Below are 20,496 nucleotides of genomic sequence, written 5' to 3'. Positions count from 1 at the left end.
TGGCCGTTTCGCAATCCTCCCTTCCTGCCGCGATAATGTCGATGATATACTTGCCAAAGTTCTTTACGATGGTCCGGGGTGCCGCCGCTCAGCCGCTCCTGCAACTGCTCTCGCTGTCTCTCGACGGCTGCCCCCACACTACACTGAGTCTCTCTGGCACACCACTTCTCCCGCGGATCGCGTCTTCGGATTGGCGGGTCCCTAAGTATCTTAATAACTATAAGGTATTGATTGGAAAAGGAGAGGCCGCCCTCCCCCTCGGGGTAAAGAGCAGCCCCAAATGACCCTTCCCGGTTGGGCCCTCCGGCCCTTGTGATGGACGAAAAACGTCACGTGGTTTGAAGGGGTGAAACCACCCTTCAAAGTTGAGACATTTTGAGTTTTCTTGATACATCTCGCAAACTAAACAACATATAAAAAATGTTTCATACAAAAGTTTTACAGTATAAATACCTTTATTTAACTATGCTATTTATTCTTTTAAGAAAAATTTTTTTCAAAAAAATTTATTCTTTAAAAAAATTTTTTTCTGAAAAAATAAATAGCATAGTGAAATAGAGGTATTTATGCTGTAAAACTTTTGTATGAAACATTTTTTAATATTTTGTTTAGTTTGTGAGATATATCAAAAAACGCAAAAATGTCTCAACTTTGAAGGGTGGTTTCACCCCTTCAAACCGTTTTTGAACCAAAATAGAGAATTTTTAAATCAATGTATTTACCTCCTCTACATTTATGCCAAGTTTCATTAAAATCAGAAAATTTTCCATTTGGTCTTATAAGCGGTTTGGAGTGAAACCACCCTTTCAAGGTTGATATTTTTATCTTTTCTTGATATATCTTGTAAACTAAACAAAAAAAAAAAATGTTTCGTAAAAAAGTTTTACAGCATAAGTACCTCCATTTAACCGCGCTATTAATAAATAAATAAAAAAAAAAAAATCAAATTAAAATAAATTTTCAATAAAATTGACTTTTATGTATATAGCATTTATAAAGTAATTATACTGTCTTATACTACGTTCTATTCATATCATCTATGTGTATATTATGTATGTCATATATTACCTATGTTATAATACTATACATTTATGTTATCTGTATTCCTGTATGTATTAGTTTTTATGTAACAGTTGCGCAATATTAGAGTAGTCACGTTGCTTTCACACAGTGTTCATTCTGTTTACGTCACATATTTTACATTCAAGTTTTATATTTGTCATGTCACGGCATGTATCATATATGAAATGGAAATCACGTATTAATAAAAGAGTGATATCTTTATTAATGTTGTTACACGTCATTTTCACATCAGTATCAAGTCTAACGTGTGCTTGATCAGTACACCAATGTCACATCTAACGTGTGCTTGGTTTTTCTGTTAGATTGTTTTTAACCACTTTGTCGGCATTGACGCCATATGGCGCGGAAAATATGTGTGCCCCAGGGGGCATTGACGTCATATGGCGCACATTTTTTAATTGGTTGGATCGATTTGCATGAAAATTTATATCTAAAGATTTTTTGTGTCGCTGAATATGAATCTAAGGTCCAAACTCCAAAATTCAAAATGGCGGACCCAATATAACCAAAATTTTCCGATTGTTATGAAAGCTGGTATCTAGGGGTTTTTTGGATCGCTGAGTACGAATCCAAAGTCAAAACTTTAAAATTCAAAATGGCGGATTCAAAATTTAGCAATTCAAAAACCCCTGTATTATGAATTTTATTTAAATAAATTAAAATATTTTGGTCCGCCATATTAGATCCGCCATTTTGAATTTTAAAATTCTGGTGTCTGATTTGTAATCAGCGATCCCGAAAGCTTTTAGGTGCAAAATATCTTCGAATTGCGATTTTTTTTTCTTGCCCACAGGGGCACGAACAGTGAAATTTCGCCTGCCGACGAAGTGGTTAATTAAGCGAAGCATAATGTTACACATCAATGTTGCGTTATGTTACACATAAAAAACAATGTTCTTAATATGTTAATTATTTTATTTTAAATTATACATATTCTATCAACGCTTATAAATAAAAGAGAAATACAATTACGTGATATGATAAAGGATATTATAAGAAATGCAGTGAATGGCTTATCATTTGATGTACACACTGATACTGCTTTAGAATTTTCAAATTATTGGGAAGTGGATTTACCTGACATAGAATATGTAACAGATGTTGAGGAAAAATAAAAAAAAAAGATAATTGTGGTAGGGACTTCATCTTTCTGAAGCGACGTTGTACTCCTGAAAGAGAGTATCGACTTTTTTTTCACTTTTCCAATATTCAACGGCTTTCCTTTTATAGCTACTATTTAAAATTTCCTCTGATTAAAATTTTGTGCAGTGGCAAAATCAGTGTGTACATCAAATGATAAGTCATTCACTGCATTTGTTATAATATTCCTTTATCACATCACGTAATTGTATTTCTCTTTCATTTGTAGGCGTTGGTGAAATATATGTAATATGAAATAAAATAATTAACATAATGTGAAGGAGTAAGGAAGGGAGGGGAGAGAGAGAGAGAGAGAGAGAGAGAGAGAGAGAGAGAGAGAGAGAGAGAGAGAGAGAGAGAGTTAATTTGTTATTAAGAAGACTTGCCCACGGTGTATGAGCCGTGGTTTTCTCGTGGGACGTAGGGCAAATGCCGAGGCAGGGACTTGAGGAGTCCTTCGGGATGACGGGTCCACGGTGATTACCCCCCTCTTGTCCGAAGAAATGAAGAGTAGGCACCGCCGAAGAGGAGTTTCTCTTCGCGGGATCGATCTTCTGAAGCTTTGGAGAACTAACTATTCTTTAGAGAGGAAACGGGAAGGAAGTCCTTTCCGAAGCTGGCACCAGAAATGACAGGATCGGTAACTCGGACAGCAGTTTGAGGTAGCAGTTGAGCAGGGTCGTGGTTCTTGGAGCATCGCGGCAGGAGAGGGACCTTCTTGAAGGAACTGAAGAGCTCCGTGAAGAGGATCTTTGCGGAAGAAAGTCGGATGTTGGGGCCTGAAACGATGGGTTTGGTAACTCGGGCAGTCCGGGGTAGAGCAAGGTCGCGGTTCCTGGAGCATCGCAGCTAGAAGTTTCTTTTTGATACCTAGTTGTTGGGACGACAACTTTTGAAGAAGGGGGGGCAGTGTTACGCCCCTGCCCGTTTGATCAGTCAGTTGTTCTGACCGATCGATATATTGATTTTCGTGAAGAGCGTTGTCAACTGTCATGAGCTTGACAACGCGAATAAACAATGAATTGTCTCTCGGTTTCGGATTTGGACAATTGTGTGAATAACCGCTTGAATAAAGTCCCTTAATTTATAAGTGTTGTGTGTCTTTTTCCTTTCCGCGAGCGCGCGCGTAACAATATTAAGAACATTCGCAACATTTAAAGTGTAAAGCCTTCGGCACACAATACGATTTTTCATGCTAGATTGCATACGAGGCATCTTAATACGTGTTCTGATTGGCTCGGATGATGTCACCAATCGTAAACCAATGAAGATACATAGTAAGACGCCTCGTATGCGATTTAGCATAAAAAATCATATCGTGTGCCGAAGGCTTAACATTATGCTTCGCTTAATTAAAAACAATCTAACAGAAAAATCAAGCACACGTTAGATGTAATACTGATGTACTAATGGAGATACCAAACTTTTATTAAAACATGATTTTCATTTTATATATGATACATACCGTGACATGACGAATATAAAACTTGAATGTGAAATATGTGACGTAAACAGAATGAACACTGTGTGAAAGCAACGTGACTACTCTAATATTGCGCGACTGTTAAATAAAAACTTATACATACAGGGATGCAGATAATATAAATGTATAGTATTATAACATAGATAATATATAACATATATAATATGCACATAGATGATATAAATAAAACGTAGTATAAGATAGTATAATTACTTTATAAATGCTATATACATAAAAGTCAATTTTATTGAAAATTTATTTTAATTTGAAAAAAATTTTTTTTTGAAAAATAGCGCAGTTAAATGGAGGTACTTATGCTGTAAAACTTTTGTACGAAACATTTTTTTATATTTTGTTTAGTTTACGAGATATATCGAAAAAAAGTAAAAATATCTCAATCTTGGAAGGGTGGTTTCATTCTTTCAAACCGTTTATAAGACTAAACGGAAAATTTTTTGATTTTAATGAAACTTGTCATAAATGTAGAGGAGGTAAATACATTAATTTAGAAATTCTCTATTTTGGTTCAAAAATGGCTTGAAGAGGTGAAACCACCCTTCAAAGTTGAGACATTTTCGCGTTTTTTCGATATACTACTGTGTCCAAAAAGTAAGGTGACATTTGAATTTAAACTGTGCGCGAAAATCGATTTGGGGAATTACTTTTATTTTTAGGTTGATAAGACTGCCTTTCACATCCGTGCCAAGTTTTACATCAAAATATTTATTAGTTTTTGAGATACGCTTCGTTTTGTGAGCTGCTAAAAGTGAATTTTTCGATTTTTATAATGTCTAAATTTGAGCAAAGAATTTACATTAAATTTTGTTTGCGGAATGAATTTTCTGTTGCTAATTCGTTGAGGATGGTGCAGAAAGTTTTTGGTGATGAGGCTTTGTCGAAAAAAAATTGTTTACAAGTGATATAAAGAGTTCCAAGAAGGCCGAGAACGTGTCGAAGACGAAGAGCGGACAACCATCAACCTCAACCGACAAAGCTCACGTCCAAAAAATCAAAGATTTGGTGCTTGCAAACCACCGACTAACAATTAGAGATTTTGTTGATGTTGGCATTTTAAAAGGATCAATCAATACCATTTTAAAGGATGTTTTGGGCTTCAAACGCGTCAAATCTCGATTGGTACCGAAAACACTGAATTTTTTGGAAAAACGTCGCGTTGAAGTGTGTGAAACAATGTTTTCTGAGTATCAGGACAAGATGAAACGCATTATTACGGGAGATGAGACATGGATTTATGCTTACGACCCGGAAACAACCGATCAATGAAGTGAATATTGTGCTAAAGGTGAGGCAAGACCAAAAATACCGCGCCAAACTCGCTCAAAAATGAAGGTCATGTTGACTGTTTTCTTTGATTATCGTGGCGTTGTGCATTTCGAGTTCCTTCCGTCGGATCAAACTGTCAACAAAGAATATTATTTGAGCGTTATGCGTCGTTTGCGTGAAGCTATTCGCCTAAAGAGGCCGGAATTGTGGCGAGACGACGAATCTAAATATTTGAATTAAATTTCAAATATTTCTGAATCTAAATATTTGAATTAAATTTCAAATATTTAGATTCAGAAATAAAATAAACATAAAAATAAAAAGTTAAAAGTATTTCATTTCATAAAGAAGTAAAAATTATACAAAATTCAGAGGAATAAATATTCAAACATAATATAAAGGAACTATACAAGTTATACAAAATCTTTGTAAAAATATTCTTATACATATTTCTATGTATTTTATGGTTTACCATTATAAAAGGATTATTTTTTTTAACAAATTACATTCCAAGGTCTGCATTATTTTTTTATATTTGTAATTTTTCTCATCTTTTTTTGTTTTCACTTCATAATGCAACATCACGTGAATAAGAATAACTTGAAATTTAAGATAATGGAATTATGAAAAATAATCATAAACTAAAAAAAGTAATTTTTTTAAAATAAAATTATCTAATTTTATTTGCGACTTTTTGTAGTAACATTTGATACATTTTTAATTTTAATTTAATTAAGTAGAAATACATTGTAATAGTAGAATTAAAAATAGTAGAAAAAAAGTAGAAATACATTTTACAACAAACAAAATATAAACGAATCTAAATATTTGAATTAAATTTCAAATATTTAGATTCGTTTATATTTTGTTTGTTGTAAAATGTATTTCTACTTTTTTTCTACTATTTTTAATTCTACTATTACAATGTATTTCTACTTAATTAAATTAAAATTAAAAATGTATCAAATGTTACTACAAAAAGTCGCAAATAAAATTAGATAATTTTATTTTTTTAAAATTACTTTTTTTAGTTTATGATTATTTTTTATAATTTACATGTATATTTTAATCTACTTTTTATTATTAAATATCAAGATTGAGTATAAATTAAAAAATTTTGAACTAAATATAATTAAGAATTTATAGAATTAATTTTATTACATTAAAAATTGTATGAACAAAAAACCAACTTTATCAAAAGTTATGTAAAATTAAATTAGAAAGTAATTTTAAAACGCATTATTTATATTTAATTAGAATATCGTAATTTTTAAAAAATTATCTTAAAGTAAAAATAACGAAACAATCACAATTTAAACACAAAAATAAGTTAAACCAATAATAATACGTATGCCAAATTCAAATTGCCGCAACAAGATGGCAGTATCTGGAGCACATTTCTTATTGGTTGTTAGACCCATATGCGCAAGAGCACACCTTGTATTCTTCCACCATGGGCTATTCAGCAAACTCAAAAGACCGCTTTGGGGACACCGTTTTGAGTCGATAGAGGAGATACAAGCCGCATCGAAGAGAGAGCTGAAGGCCATCCCGGAAATCGACTTTAACAACTGTTTTGAAGATTGGAAAATGCGTTGGCATAAGTGCATTGTATCGAGGGGGGGAGGGGGGGATTACTTTGAAGGCGATGAAATTGATTTGGAAGCATAAATAAAGATTTTTCAAAATAAATGCTATGTTACCTTACTTTTTGGACACAGTAGTATCTCGCAAACTAAACAAAATATTAAAAAATGTTTCATAAAAAAGTTTTACAGCATAAATACCTCTATTTAACTATGCTACTTATTTTTTCAGAAAAAATTTTTTTTGAAGAAAAATTTTTTTGAAAAAATAAATAGCATAGTTAAATAGAGGTATTTATACTGTAAAACTTTTGTATGAAATATTTTTTAATATTTTGTTTAGTTTGCGAGATATATCGAGAAAACGCAAAAATGTCTCAACTTTGAAAGGTGATTTTACCCTTTCAAACCGTTAAGCTCCAACTAAAAATATATAAATTCATGTATTTATCCCCTCTACATTTATGCCAAGTTTCATTAAAATCAGAATTTTCGCGAGATTCCCTTGTAAGTAACAAACACTTGTAAAGTTTATTGAATAAAAGTTGTTTTTCACATCAAGAAAATGGACAATTCTTACAATATGTGTACAAAACAAATATATTAATTTTGTGAAATTGAGAAACGTATATGACCTCTTAATCAATTTATGAATCATGATTACAATCGACCAGATTGATTGTAATATATATTACGTGATTGGATATTTAACGAATCGCATATTAAAATGAATAGTCCGTGACACATGCAAGAAAACATTCATCACTTCTGCTACATATTTCTCTTCTAGTTCTACTCACTAATATAAGAACGCATAAACACATTCCAATTTAAAATTATATAATTTTATTAAATATTTAAAAAAATTATTTGCAAATGCTTGCCAACAACCTAACGTATTTGATCTATAATGTATTTGAATCAATAATTATTGACAACATGTATACACTTGCTTTGTTGTTTCCATAAAAATTATGGCAATCTTAATTATATTATCACAAATTATTGAATTTATGTTACTTTTTACATGCAAATAAAATAAATAACGAAAGAAAGTATTTAAAAATGTAAAATTTTATAAAAACTAAAAAGTAAATAATAAAATGTTTATTTATAACATGTATACTTAACTATTTCGTCGGCATTGACGCCATATGGCGCGAAAAATATGTGTGCTCCAGGGGACATTGACGCCATATGACGCACGTCGTTTATTTTTTAATTGGCTGGATCGATTTGCATGAAAATTGATATCCAAAGGTTTTTTATGTGGTTGAATATGAATCCAAAGTCCAAACTCCAAAATTCAAAATGGCGGAACCAAAATGGCGAACCCAAAATAATCAAAATTTTCCGATTGTTATGAAAGCTGGTATCTTTTTTGGGTCGCTAAGTACGAATCCAAAGTCAAAACTCCAAAATTCAAAATTGCGGACCCAAAATGAACCTAAATTTAGCAATTCAAAAACCCCTGTATTATGAATTTTATCCAAATAAATTAAATTAAAATATTTTCGGTCCGCCATATTAGATCCGCCATTTTAAATTTTAAAATTCTGATGTCTGATTCGTAATTAGCGACACCGAAAGCTTTTAGATACAAAGTATATTTGAATTGCGATTACTTTTTTTTGCCCACAGGGGCACGAACAATAAAATTTCGTCTGCCGACGAAGTGGTTAATTGCAGGGTTGGAAAGTTACTTTTTAAGAGTAACTCGTTACTGTTATCGTTATTCTTGATAAAAAGTAACGCGTTACCGTTACTTTAAAAATAACGAAAAATCGTTACTTTTCGTTACTTTTTTCTTAATGATAAGACAGATTTATAAAATAGGATACTAAGATGAACAGAATATAAAATTGGAAGATATTTATCTTTAAATACTTTTATATATTTTTAGTACTGTAACCGCGCTCGCAACGACGGCCAACTTTGCCCCCGTCCCTGGTCGCGGCCCTGAGCCGCCCGGGTATCGGGGCGACCGTTCCTCGTAATATCTTCGATGCAATACGTAATTGGGCGCTAGGTACGTTAAGCGTACCACTCCGTCCACGCCAAATCACAAATTAGCGTTACGCTATTGAGATCGCGAAAACGGACGCTCGTTTGGCGACCGAGGCGTTAGCGGCTCCGATAGCCAGCTACTCAGCCCTAAAATGGCAGAGGGGGAGGTTCGGCGCGGGCGGATGGAATCGGGAAGGCGAGAGAACTATTAAAACGTTTTAATTATAAATTAAATTTAACAATAAGATTAACAAATGTATTTAACCATGAACAATACAGAAGTAAAGGGCTCTGTTGAGCGGCAATGGTGACTCGCGCGCGTTACAAGCTGACGACCGCTTGAAATTAGATTTCGCGAATACGGGATAATCGACGAACGGGTATTTTACGTACGTAGGAATTCTCCGACTTGTCTACGCTTTATCCTGCGTTGTTGGTGGACGCCAAATTCCCGATAGAACAACGGTTTCGCCAAGGGCGATTGGGACGAATAGTAACTCCGAGCCCGCGCGGCACGCGACGGACTCGTGCTCTTCCACACGTTACAAAATTCCGCGAGTAATATGCGCGATAATTATTATGAGCTCGCCAACGAGGCGGTACCAGATAATTACATTGAATCAGACGAGAGCACAATTACAAAGTGATTCGCGATACAAATGTGACAAAGTAAATTAGACTTTACGGTATTCTAAATGCGCGACGATTTACAACAGAATTAACGACAGTAACTCACGATACGATCACGCTACGAAAACACAGGTGACTCGGCTGCGGATCGCAGACGCAACGTAATTGTAATACAGAACGAACAGCACGGAGCGAACTTACGCGGGCGGGCGCGATCGGACGAAGCAACGATATTCCAATAAATTCGTGACTCTAATCTAATGATTACAAGATCGTAATAAATTCGTGACTCTTTCGCGAGTCGCCCAATCGCGAAATCGGTGGCTTTACAATTCTCAGACGACGCTCGTCTCACCAAGCCGGTTCCTTCGTCTCGGCCTTGTCCGGGTCGGGAGGTTTCCGGCTCCTGCGTCCTCTTACACGATATCTTAGCTCGGGATCTGGATTGCACACACAATACAATACAACGTCCGCAGCTCGAGTGAGGGATCCTAGAACGTGCAGGGGCTGCGCCCCACCTTGCCTCTGATAAGCCGGGCCCTTATTGACCGCGATTTTCTAAAATCGACTGGCGCGCGACGCGCAACGTGCACGCCGTTGCTTGTTGATCGATCCAAGCGCGGTGGTCGATATTGTTGGGCCCCGTGCACGCGAATTTTTGGCGCATTCCTCTGCGGCAGAGTCTTTTCTTCTTGCCGGGCGTATCCTCCGCCACCGGGATGTTATCTCTTCCTCAACGAGGGCGTTTACTGACTGCAAGCTGTCGCGATCTCCGCGGGAACTTGTGTGGGATCGGATTTGAAGTCGCCCCGTCGGGATACCGGCCTCGCGCGCCTTCACTGGATCCTGAAAGCGTGATTCGGCGGCAGTATCGGAATTCTCGTACGATACAAATTGTAGGCAAGATAAGGGCGGTATTACCTGCGGAGCCCCGCTCGAAAAGGGTCTCCGTTACTCCCTCGATGTCCGCTCACTCTGCGACTTCTATGAAGGTTCTCCGTTGAGACGAGACATCTAAAAATTACAAAATAGATCGCTGTGGCCACCGATTTTCGCCGCACTCGCGATGCAGCGCTTGTAAAAATCTTAATGATTAACGAACGGACAACACACGGGACGACACACACGAGATAACGCGCTTTCGCGTCCGCTCCCGAGCGGGAGGACGCAGGAGGACCCGCGTGATATTAACGCGTAAGGGCCGCTAAGGTTCTTGTGACGGACAGCAGCCTGCGGCTGTCACGTCACAATACATATCTATATTATATATTACATTTTTTATATACTTTGTATACTTTAAACGTGTATTTCATATACCTATTATCCAGATTGCACATAGACTCCAAAATAATTTTTTTAGTAATTTTTTTCTATGTTACCAATTATGAATTCTTCTTTAGACGCAAAAAGAAATCTTTTTCTAAGATGAATTCTTTTTTTAAATGCAAAAAATTCTTTTTCTCCTGTTCTCTAGTCTTCTTGCTTTCTACCAGACGGCAAGTATTTCTACGTTTATGTACCAGCCATATATTTAAAAGTAACGATAAAAGTAACTTTGTTACTTGTTACAAAAGAAAATATAACGTTACTTTTTTGTTACTAAAAAAGAAAAGTAACGGCATTACCAAATCGTTACAGAAAAAAGTAACGGTAACGGTAACGACGTTACAAGTAACGCGTTACTTCCCAACCCTGCTTAATTGTGTATGGTAACAATATAAAATTAGATTTGCTAATATTTTTATAATATTATTTTAATCATTTTACATTACTGTAAAAATAAATCATTTTTTGGCTAGAAAATAATGCTATAAAATCTTATTACATGGTACATATTTAATAACTTTCTTTTGTAAATTAAGAATAACCAATAAAAGATTGATCTAATTTTTTCAGGCCGATATTAAACCACAAACCGATGGTTGCAATGGATTGAAATATAATTTAACTGTCGATGTGATAGAATGTATATTTAAGACTTACCCAGCTGTGAAGAGAAAACATCAAGAAAATGTGCCTCATAAAATGTCAGAGTCTGATTTCTGGACAAAATTCTTTCAATCGCATTATTTTCACAGAGACCGTATTAATGCTGGGACCAAGGATCTTTTTACCGAATGTGCCAAAATAGATGATCAAGAACTTAAAAAGGATCTTCAAACTGGGATAAACGATCCATTGGTAGATATTACTTCTTTCGAGGATCAAACATTGGATGAAAATTATGGAAACGGATACAGTAAATTAGACAAAACGTCGGGAAATATCGTACATCAAAATATGATCAAAAGATTTAATCAGCATAGCATAATGGTCATGAAAGCCAGCACTGCAAAACAGTCGATGCAAATTAATCAACTGCAGTTAAATGGATCTACACCGTCTGCAAGTAAAATAATAAATAACGAATCGGATGATGGATCAAAGATTAAAAAAGTATAATTTTTTATTTTATTTTATGTATTATATATATATATTTTATAATATACTACTAAAAAAATAGGGAACATTTTTTATATAATGAAAATTTAGGCTATTTTTAACAGCTGCAAACTTAGCGAAAGGTTATCGCAGAAATGAAATCCAAAAAGCATTTTAAAGCTTGAAACTTTCTTTCAAATACTTTTTGGCGATTTCAGTTATCCTTTTTTTTTTACCAACGTGGCACAATGATGAAGTTTGATCTGTTAAAATGAAAATTTTTAATTGCAATTTTGCTGCACTGCATGCATGAAAAAAATTATAGAGAATTTCTGTTATTTGCATTTTGTAGCGGGATCTTTCCCTTTTATTTTGAGTTCATTGTTGTGTGATTTTTTTGACCCAGTTATTAAGATTTTAAGAAAAAAATGATTATTTTGACTTTCATCGGTTCTTACTCGTGAATAGATCAGCATAAGGCGCTCCGCCAAAAAAGTTATGGAAACCTGAAAGTTTGCACTTTCCAATGCTGATTGATAAGTTAGGAGAAGCGCTTAGGCTTTAACATGAAAATCTACAGGACATTATTATTGAGAGGTGCATAAACATATGAGAACGTATACAAGCAGTAATTGATCAAAGAACGTTAAGGGTTTAATACTAGGGAATAATTGTATTATAAAACTTTGCTTTAGCAATGTGATTGGATCTTTTTTTACGACGGTATATTGAATTAAGGAGGTCACCTTGTGTAAAAAGCGAATTTCAGCGCTATTTTTGGAAATTTTTTGTGAGAAACCTATAAGGTTATTTGGGATCGGATGTTTTCTATTATATTAATACACTTTTAAAGTTTATTTTAATATTTTATTTATTGAAAAATATTAAACAAAAAAAGTTATAACGTTGCAAAGTTATACATGTAAAAAAAGTATCTAAATGATTACTATGATTCTGACTCTTGTAGTTATCTGAAACAAAAAACCAAATAGATTCTTAATTAGTAAGGCCATAGCCTCTACCAGAATTGTTATTAAAAAATTGAAATTCGCAAAATAGCGTTTGAAAGAAAAAATTCACTTTTACAGTTTTTTTCCGTAAACAAATTGCTGTAAAATTAATAAAAATTATTTTTTTTAGCTTGATTAAGGTAGGAACTATAGCGACACATTTACTAAATACGTATGCAAAACCCTATCTTAATCTGACAATTAGAATCCGAGATATCATGATGATCAGTTTGAAAAACATGGTTTTGAGAAAAAGTTTTTCATATCGATTTCGTATGATTACATACGAATAACGTTACTTAATCGGTGGTGTATCGGTGATCGGACCTACCGCCGACATCATACAATGGACCTTCCTCGTTCTCATAATACTGATTTAAAGCTGATCTTTCGTCCCTACGATCCATCCTTTCTTGTATTCTGGGTGTAGAAAAGCGTCGCTGCGAATGCCGGATGCGGATTTTATTTCCAACACTCTGCTCTTTATTACGTGCTGTAACTATTAATTTTGTGAATCAGGCAAAATTCTTTTGTAGACATTTTCTATATTATATACTTGCAAAATATGCAAAAAAATTGTTTTAATTTTTTTGATCCACTACACTAGGAGATCTTAAATGAAAACCGTAAAATATGCGATTTTTTACGTAATCTTTAACCGCGATTTGTTGTTAGAAAAAGTAAATCTATGAAAAAAAATTAATAATATTGGAAAATGCAAACTTTCAGCTTTCCAATGTTTTTTTTTGCTGAGCGCTGTATGTTGATGTGTTGATTAAAAAAAAAAAACTGAAATTTCCAAAAAGCGTTTGAAAGAAGTTTCAAGTTTTAAAACGCTTTTTGAATTTTTCTAGGATAATTTTTCGCTAAGTTTCAGCGGTTTGAAAATAGCCTAAATTTTTGATATACAAAAAGTGTTTCCCTTTTTTTTTAATAGTGTATATATATTATGTGTGTGAATTAATTTTGAGGGGTTTTTTAAGAAAAAGATATATTTATTGTATAAAAATGGCAACAGTTACATGAACCATAATATTTTCCTTTATGTTCTACGATTTTTTCCCACTTATTCGGCAAGAGATGGATACCACAATTGTTTGGTTATCCTGAGCGCTCTTTTTCACTAATTAAAATCACCACTCTTAAAACGCCTGAATATTCACATGTTTTAATCAATGGAGAAGATTCTTTGTAAGTTTTGACAAGCGTTCTGTGACTGTCTGTGACCATCTGTTTTTCTTGTGAAAAAAGTAAAGTAACATATACTGAAAATGCTCTTTTTGAAACTCCATTTTGAGACTTACAAAACACTAATTATTAACGCCTCTTTTTTGTCTAACTGACTTAAAACTGAACATGAAAATGAGAGTTTTAAGATGTGTTACTTATAAAAAGGATGAGACCATTAGAGCCTATCAGTGAAGCCTTCTCTTGAAAAACCCTTAAAATTAATTCACGCGCCTAGTATATATCTTTTATAATTATATATAAAGTTGTGCGTGCGTGCGTACACAATTATGTGATACAATTAGGAACAGTTTACTTACATTTTTAAATCTATTTATTACAGCGTAGAATACAAGAAAAGATAACTTACGATGATCTTGATAAGAACTGTGACATAAATACAAATAATGGAGCACCATTAAATCTGACTCATATAGATAGATATTTACATGGGCCTGTACCAGGATATGGAAATACAGAACCGACTTCAGAAGATTTATGTATTATATTAAATCATTTAAAGAAAGAAGCTTCTGGATGGATAGCCGGTAGTACATTACCACGGCAAACGGCAACTTCTTTAATCAGCCCAACTACAGCGGTATTAGTTTTAAGAGAATTAACACCCAGTGGGCGCTTGATGAAAGGCTTCCGAGAAGAAAGTCTTGGACGTAAGAGTACATTATTGATATTAAAAATACTACAGGTCCATAACATAGAAAGATTATAGAAACATTGTAAAAACACTGCAAAGTGTTGCTGTATATACTGCAGTAACGGTAAAATGTTTGCTTTTACAAAACTGTGATATGCAATGCAATATTACAATATAATATTGTTGCGCTTGAACGCTTCCGCAACGCACTCACTTCCACACGCGAGCGCGGCGAAATAAGTACACGCTTTTAACGAACAAGAAACTATTGAAAACACCGAACATGTATATTGTCCGTACGAGACGACGTCTCAAGAACAACAACACATTTCATTTGTTTTCAACTTCCTGGCGACGCTGTCAACGTTGAATACAGCTGACCGAAGCGATCAATACTATTGATTTTTCCGGAGCGCAGACTAAAGCTCGCACTCATAACGTGCGCGAGACTACGCTCGCAACACTATTCCCCTTCTTCATGAGTTGTCGTCCCGACAACTAAAGGCAAGCTTTCTCGAGGAAAACTCGTCGGACTTGGCTTCTCCGCGCTACCTGCTCTACTCGAGCCAACGCTGCGAGTTTCCGAGCGGCGAAGAACCTTTCTTCCGACTTTCCTCTTCTTTTCGGCGCTTCTCTCCTCTCTCGGTACTTGCGCTCTTCTTTCTTGAACCTTCGGACAAGGCGGAGGTAATTTCCCGTGGATTCCTTTGCGCCCCTATAGGCAACCTTGTTTCTGTCTCGGCATTTGCCTTTAGTCTCACGGAAAACCACGGTCGAAAACCGTGAGCGAGGAGTGAGGCCCGATTGTGCACATAAGCGATTGGACACAGTAGTATTTCCCGATTAGACACAGATCCAATTGGACACGGACCCGATTGCGCACCGACCCGTTTGCACACAGAACCGACTGCACACGGACCCGATTGCGCACCGACCCGTTTGCACACGGAATTGATTGCGCACCGACCCGATTGCACACGACCCGTTTGCACACGGACCCGATTGCGCACCGACTCGTTTGCACACAGACCGATTGCACACGATACGATTCCGCATCGCAGAATGATGCGAAAACAACCTAGATAGCACAGAAAATTTAGAATAAATTTTTATAAATATTTTACGAATTTATTTTTGAAAAACATTTTTTAAGTTATATAATTGTTTTCATAAATTATTTAGAAATTATTAACAATATATAAAATATATTTAAAAATGTACTAAAAAATATTCAAGGTATATAAACTCGAAATATTTTTATATTTTTGAATTATAATAGCATAAATATTTATTTTTAATATTTTTATAAATATTTATTATAATTATTTTATACTTGGCAAACTCAGACATAAAAATACGTACAAAATATTTATTATAATATTTTTTTTTTTATACATATTTTATAGTTGCAAACCTATGTGGTGTAGAAAATGCTTTGTGCACACACACACACACACGGGGGGGGGGTGCAGGGGGGCTTTGCTCCGCTCCCGCACTCACCCCGTCCAAGTCGCTAACTTATGTACTATCTGAAATGCGGAATCGTATCGTGTGCAATCGGGTCCGTGTGCAAACGGGTCGGTGCGCAATCAGGTCGGTGTTCAATCCGGTCCGTGTGCAATCGAGTCTGTGTCCAATCGGATTTGTGTCCAATTGAGTCCGTGTTCAATCGGGTCTGTGTCCAATCGGGAAATATTACTGTGTCCAATTGCTTATGTGCGCAATCGGGACAGTCTTGTGAGCGAGACAGTCTTCAATAAATTCTTTTTATTTTCTTTTTTTCTACTCAACACACAGGATACGATCGTCTTCTCAGCCTTCTCCAGCGTTTCGTTGCAAATCGCCAAGTTCCCTGAAACCAAAATAAAACAAGCAACAACTTTTTTCCTTAAACAATAAAATTAAAACTCTCTTTTCGTCGGGCTCCGACCATCAAATGTTTTTTTGTTTTTTTCCCTATCTCTCTAAGTAACGAGCTTAACCTATCCGCACAGTAGTATTTCCCGATTAGACACAGATCCAATTGGACACGGACCCGATTGCGCACCGACCCGTTTGCACACAGAACCGACTGCACACGGACCCGATTGCGCACCGACCCGTTTGCACACGGAATTGATTGCGCACCGACCCGATTGCACACGACCCGTTTGCACACGGACCCGATTGCGCACCGACTCGTTTGCACACAGACCGATTGCACACGATACGATTCCGCATCGCAGAATGATGCGAAAACAACCTAGATAGCACAGAAAATTTAGAATAAATTTTTATAAATATTTTACGAATTTATTTTTGAAAAACATTTTTTAAGTTATATAATTGTTTTCATAAATTATTTAGAAATTATTAACAATATATAAAATATATTTAAAAATGTACTAAAAAATATTCAAGGTATATAAACTCGAAATATTTTTATATTTTTGAATTATAATAGCATAAATATTTATTTTTAATATTTTTATAAATATTTATTATAATTATTTTATACTTGGCAAACTCAGACATAAAAATACGTACAAAATATTTATTATAATATTTTTTTTTTTATACATATTTTATAGTTGCAAACCTATGTGGTGTAGAAAATGCTTTGTGCACACACACACACACACGGGGGGGGTGCAGGGGGGCTTTGCTCCGCTCCCGCACTCACCCCGTCCAAGTCGCTAACTTATGTACTATCTGAAATGCGGAATCGTATCGTGTGCAATCGGGTCCGTGTGCAAACGGGTCGGTGCGCAATCAGGTCGGTGTTCAATCCGGTCCGTGTGCAATCGAGTCTGTGTCCAATCGGATTTGTGTCCAATTGAGTCCGTGTTCAATCGGGTCTGTGTCCAATCGGGAAATATTACTGTGTCCAATTGCTTATGTGCGCAATCGGGACAGTCTTGTGAGCGAGACAGTCTTCAATAAATTCTTTTTATTTTCTTTTTTTCTACTCAACACACAGGATACGATCGTCTTCTCAGCCTTCTCCAGCGTTTCGTTGCAAATCGCCAAGTTCCCTGAAACCAAAATAAAACAAGCAACAACTTTTTTCCTTAAACAATAAAATTAAAACTCTCTTTTCGTCGGGCTCCGACCATCAAATGTTTTTTTGTTTTTTTCCCTATCTCTCTAAGTAACGAGCTTAACCTATCCGCATGCACAACTTTCCTTTTATGTCTAGGCGATTTCTGAATGTAAAAGATTACTTCACTTAATTTCCTTACAACTGAATATGGTCCCTCCCAATTACTCTGCAATTTAGGAGATCTCCCTAGTTTTCTTCGAGGATTAAAGAGCCAAACTTTCTCACCAACCTCAAAAAGGTTAGATCTGACTTTCGAATCATACCAAGACTTTACCCGCAAAGATTTCATTTTCATTCGACTCCTCGCTTTGTTTTGAATTGCTTCTAACCTTTCCTTTAAATTCCTAACATAATGACTCCCAGCTGTGATTCCGATTTTGGATTTCTAAAAATAAATCCAAAGGGAAACAAAGTTCTCTAGCAAAATATAACTCAGCTGGAGTAACGCCAGCTGGAGTAGCTTCGTGCTTGGAAGTCCTATAAGCCAAAAGAAACATCGGAATCCAACGATCCCAATCTTTCTGATTCTCTGAATGTATTTTGCAAGATAATTAATTACCGTTTGATGCTGCCGTTTAACCTGCTCATCAGACTGAGGATGTAAGGCTGTTGTTCGTGTTTTCCTAATTTCAAGAAGAACCATTAATTTCGTAAATAATTTTGACTCAAAATTTTTACTTTGATCGGTATGAATTTCCAGAGGAACACCATGACGAGAAACGACTTTTTTAACAAAAATTTCGGCTATTGACTTCGCTTTGGAATTTTTAAGGGGAAAAGCTTCCACCCACTTCGTAAAGCAATCAGCAATGACGAGAAGATATTTATTTCTAGCAGTGGTTCTAGGAAGCAGGCCAAGAATATCCATTTGTAATCTTTCGAAAGGTGAGCTCACGTTGTAAATTTGCAAGGGAAATTTACTTTTTCCTAATGGTCCCTTCTTCAAAACACAAATCTTACAGGTTCTGCACCAATTTTCAACATCCCGTTTGAAGGTTGCCCAATAAAAGCGTTTGCGGACCTTTTCCAAAGTTTTATTGACCCCGAAGTGTCCGCCAGAAGAAGAATCATGAGATTCTTTTAAAATTTCTGCAATACGTTTCTGAGGGACTATCAATTGAAAAATCCTAGACTTCAAATTTGCTGCTTCCCAAATTTTGTAAAGAACTCCATTCCTAAGAGTCAAAGCATCCCAGTACATCCAATACAGATGAGCAGAAGTATCACCAAAAGCTAATTCCGAACGAGCCGGACGCCTCCCTGGTTTTTTGCCACGCAGAATAATTGAAAGACTAGGGTCAGCTTCCTGATCTGTACGCCATTCCTCCAAAGTGCCGCCAGAAAGAATAATTCGAGCTATAAAATTCGTAGGTTCCTCCAGAAATTTCTTTTCAACTTTTTCACAATAGACACACTTTTAAGTTTCACATTCACGTCTGGACAAACCGTCCACGTTCTTATGAATTTGTCCTTTACGATGAAAAACTTCAAAATCAAATTGTTGAAGTCTCTCCAACCAACAGGCAAATTGCCCTCCTAAGTCTTTAAAAGACATTAACCATTTGAGAGAAACATGATTCGTACGGATTAAAAATTTCCGCCCCAACAAATAATGGCGAAAAAACTTAAAAGCTTCAACAATACTTAAAAGTTCGCGTTGGGTAACACAATAATTCTTCTCAGCTTTGTTAAGGACTCGACTAAAATAAGCAACTACTCTCTCCATACCTTGTTTCTGAGAGAAAACTGCGTCAATTCCGATATTAGAAGCATCAATATCTAAGATAAACTCTCCTTTCTCTTTTGGAAAAGCAAGAATTGGGGGAAAGGAAAGAATTTGTTTCAATTTTTCAAAAGCTTTCTGACAATCTTCTTTCCATATAAATTTAGTTCGATCTTTAGTTAAAGCATATAACGGCTTAGCCAGAAAGCTTTGTAATTGCTTTTTGCTATGAGGAATTGGCCAATCCTTAACAGCACTAATTTTTTCCGGATCTGTAGTAACGCCATCCACCGAAATTACACGACCCAAATACTTAATTTCTTTCGCAAGAAAAACACATTTCTTAGGATTTACTTTTAAGTTTAATTTTTTTAGTCTTTGAAAGACCCTTCTTAGATTATCCATCATCTCAGAAAAATTCTTACCAAAAATTATAACATCATCTAAATAAACCAAACAAATTTTAAAAAGCAAACCTTTCAAAACTTTTACCATTACCCGTTCAAAAGTTGCGGGGGCGTTACACAGTCCGAAAGGCATAACTGTAAACTGCCACAGTCCATTACCAACTGAAAAAGCAGTTTTCTCTTTATCCTCATCACAAATTTTGATTTGCCAATAGCCGCTCTTAAGATCTAGCGTAGAAAACCAAAAATTACCCGATAATTGATTGAGCATATCGTCAATTCTCGGAAGTGGATAAAAATCTTTTACAGTCACCTTGTTCAATTTTCGATAATCCACACAAAATCTTATTATCCCGTTTTTTTCTTTACTAGCACTGCTGGCGAGACCCAAGAAGTATGAGATTCTTCTATAACTTTCTCTTGTTTGATTTCCTCTAATGTTTTATTTACCTCGTTTCTCATAAGAAAAGGAATTCGACGGAGTACCTATTTAATTGGGAGAGAATCTTTCACATTAATGACATGCTCAAAAACATCACAATTCCCGGCCACAATATTTTTGAAAAAGACATCACAAAATTCTCTCAAGAAATCCCTAAAGGTTTCTCTGTGCTCATCATTAAGATTAGAAGAATTATTTCGAAGCAGTTCTTTCAAGTTATCTTGTTCATCGGAAGAAAGTTTAGATACAAGAACAATTTAAAATTTCCTTCTTCCCAGTCTCAATTCCAAAAGCGGACTTGAAAATATTTTCTAAA

General features: G+C 35.3%; 1 protein-coding gene across 4 annotated transcripts in view; it reads left to right on the top strand.

The window, feature by feature from the left end:
* LOC105839008 (general transcription factor IIH subunit 1) overlaps window positions 1-20,496 on the top strand; it is a 90,288-nt gene that overhangs the window by 57,492 nt on the left and 12,300 nt on the right. For all 4 annotated transcript variants that reach the window (XM_036292936.1, XM_036292937.1, XM_036292938.1 and 1 more), the window contains 2 exons: window positions 11,110-11,649; window positions 14,215-14,542. In XM_036292936.1, coding sequence (XP_036148829.1) covers window positions 11,110-11,649; window positions 14,215-14,542 — 868 coding nt within the window. The remainder of the gene's footprint in view (window positions 1-11,109; window positions 11,650-14,214; window positions 14,543-20,496) is intronic.

The sequence above is a fragment of the Monomorium pharaonis genome, chromosome 10, assembly GCF_013373865.1.
Source record: "Monomorium pharaonis isolate MP-MQ-018 chromosome 10, ASM1337386v2, whole genome shotgun sequence".
In the NCBI taxonomy this organism is placed as follows: Eukaryota; Metazoa; Arthropoda; class Insecta; order Hymenoptera; family Formicidae; genus Monomorium; species Monomorium pharaonis.
This window is presented reverse-complemented; position numbering and strand designations above follow the sequence as displayed.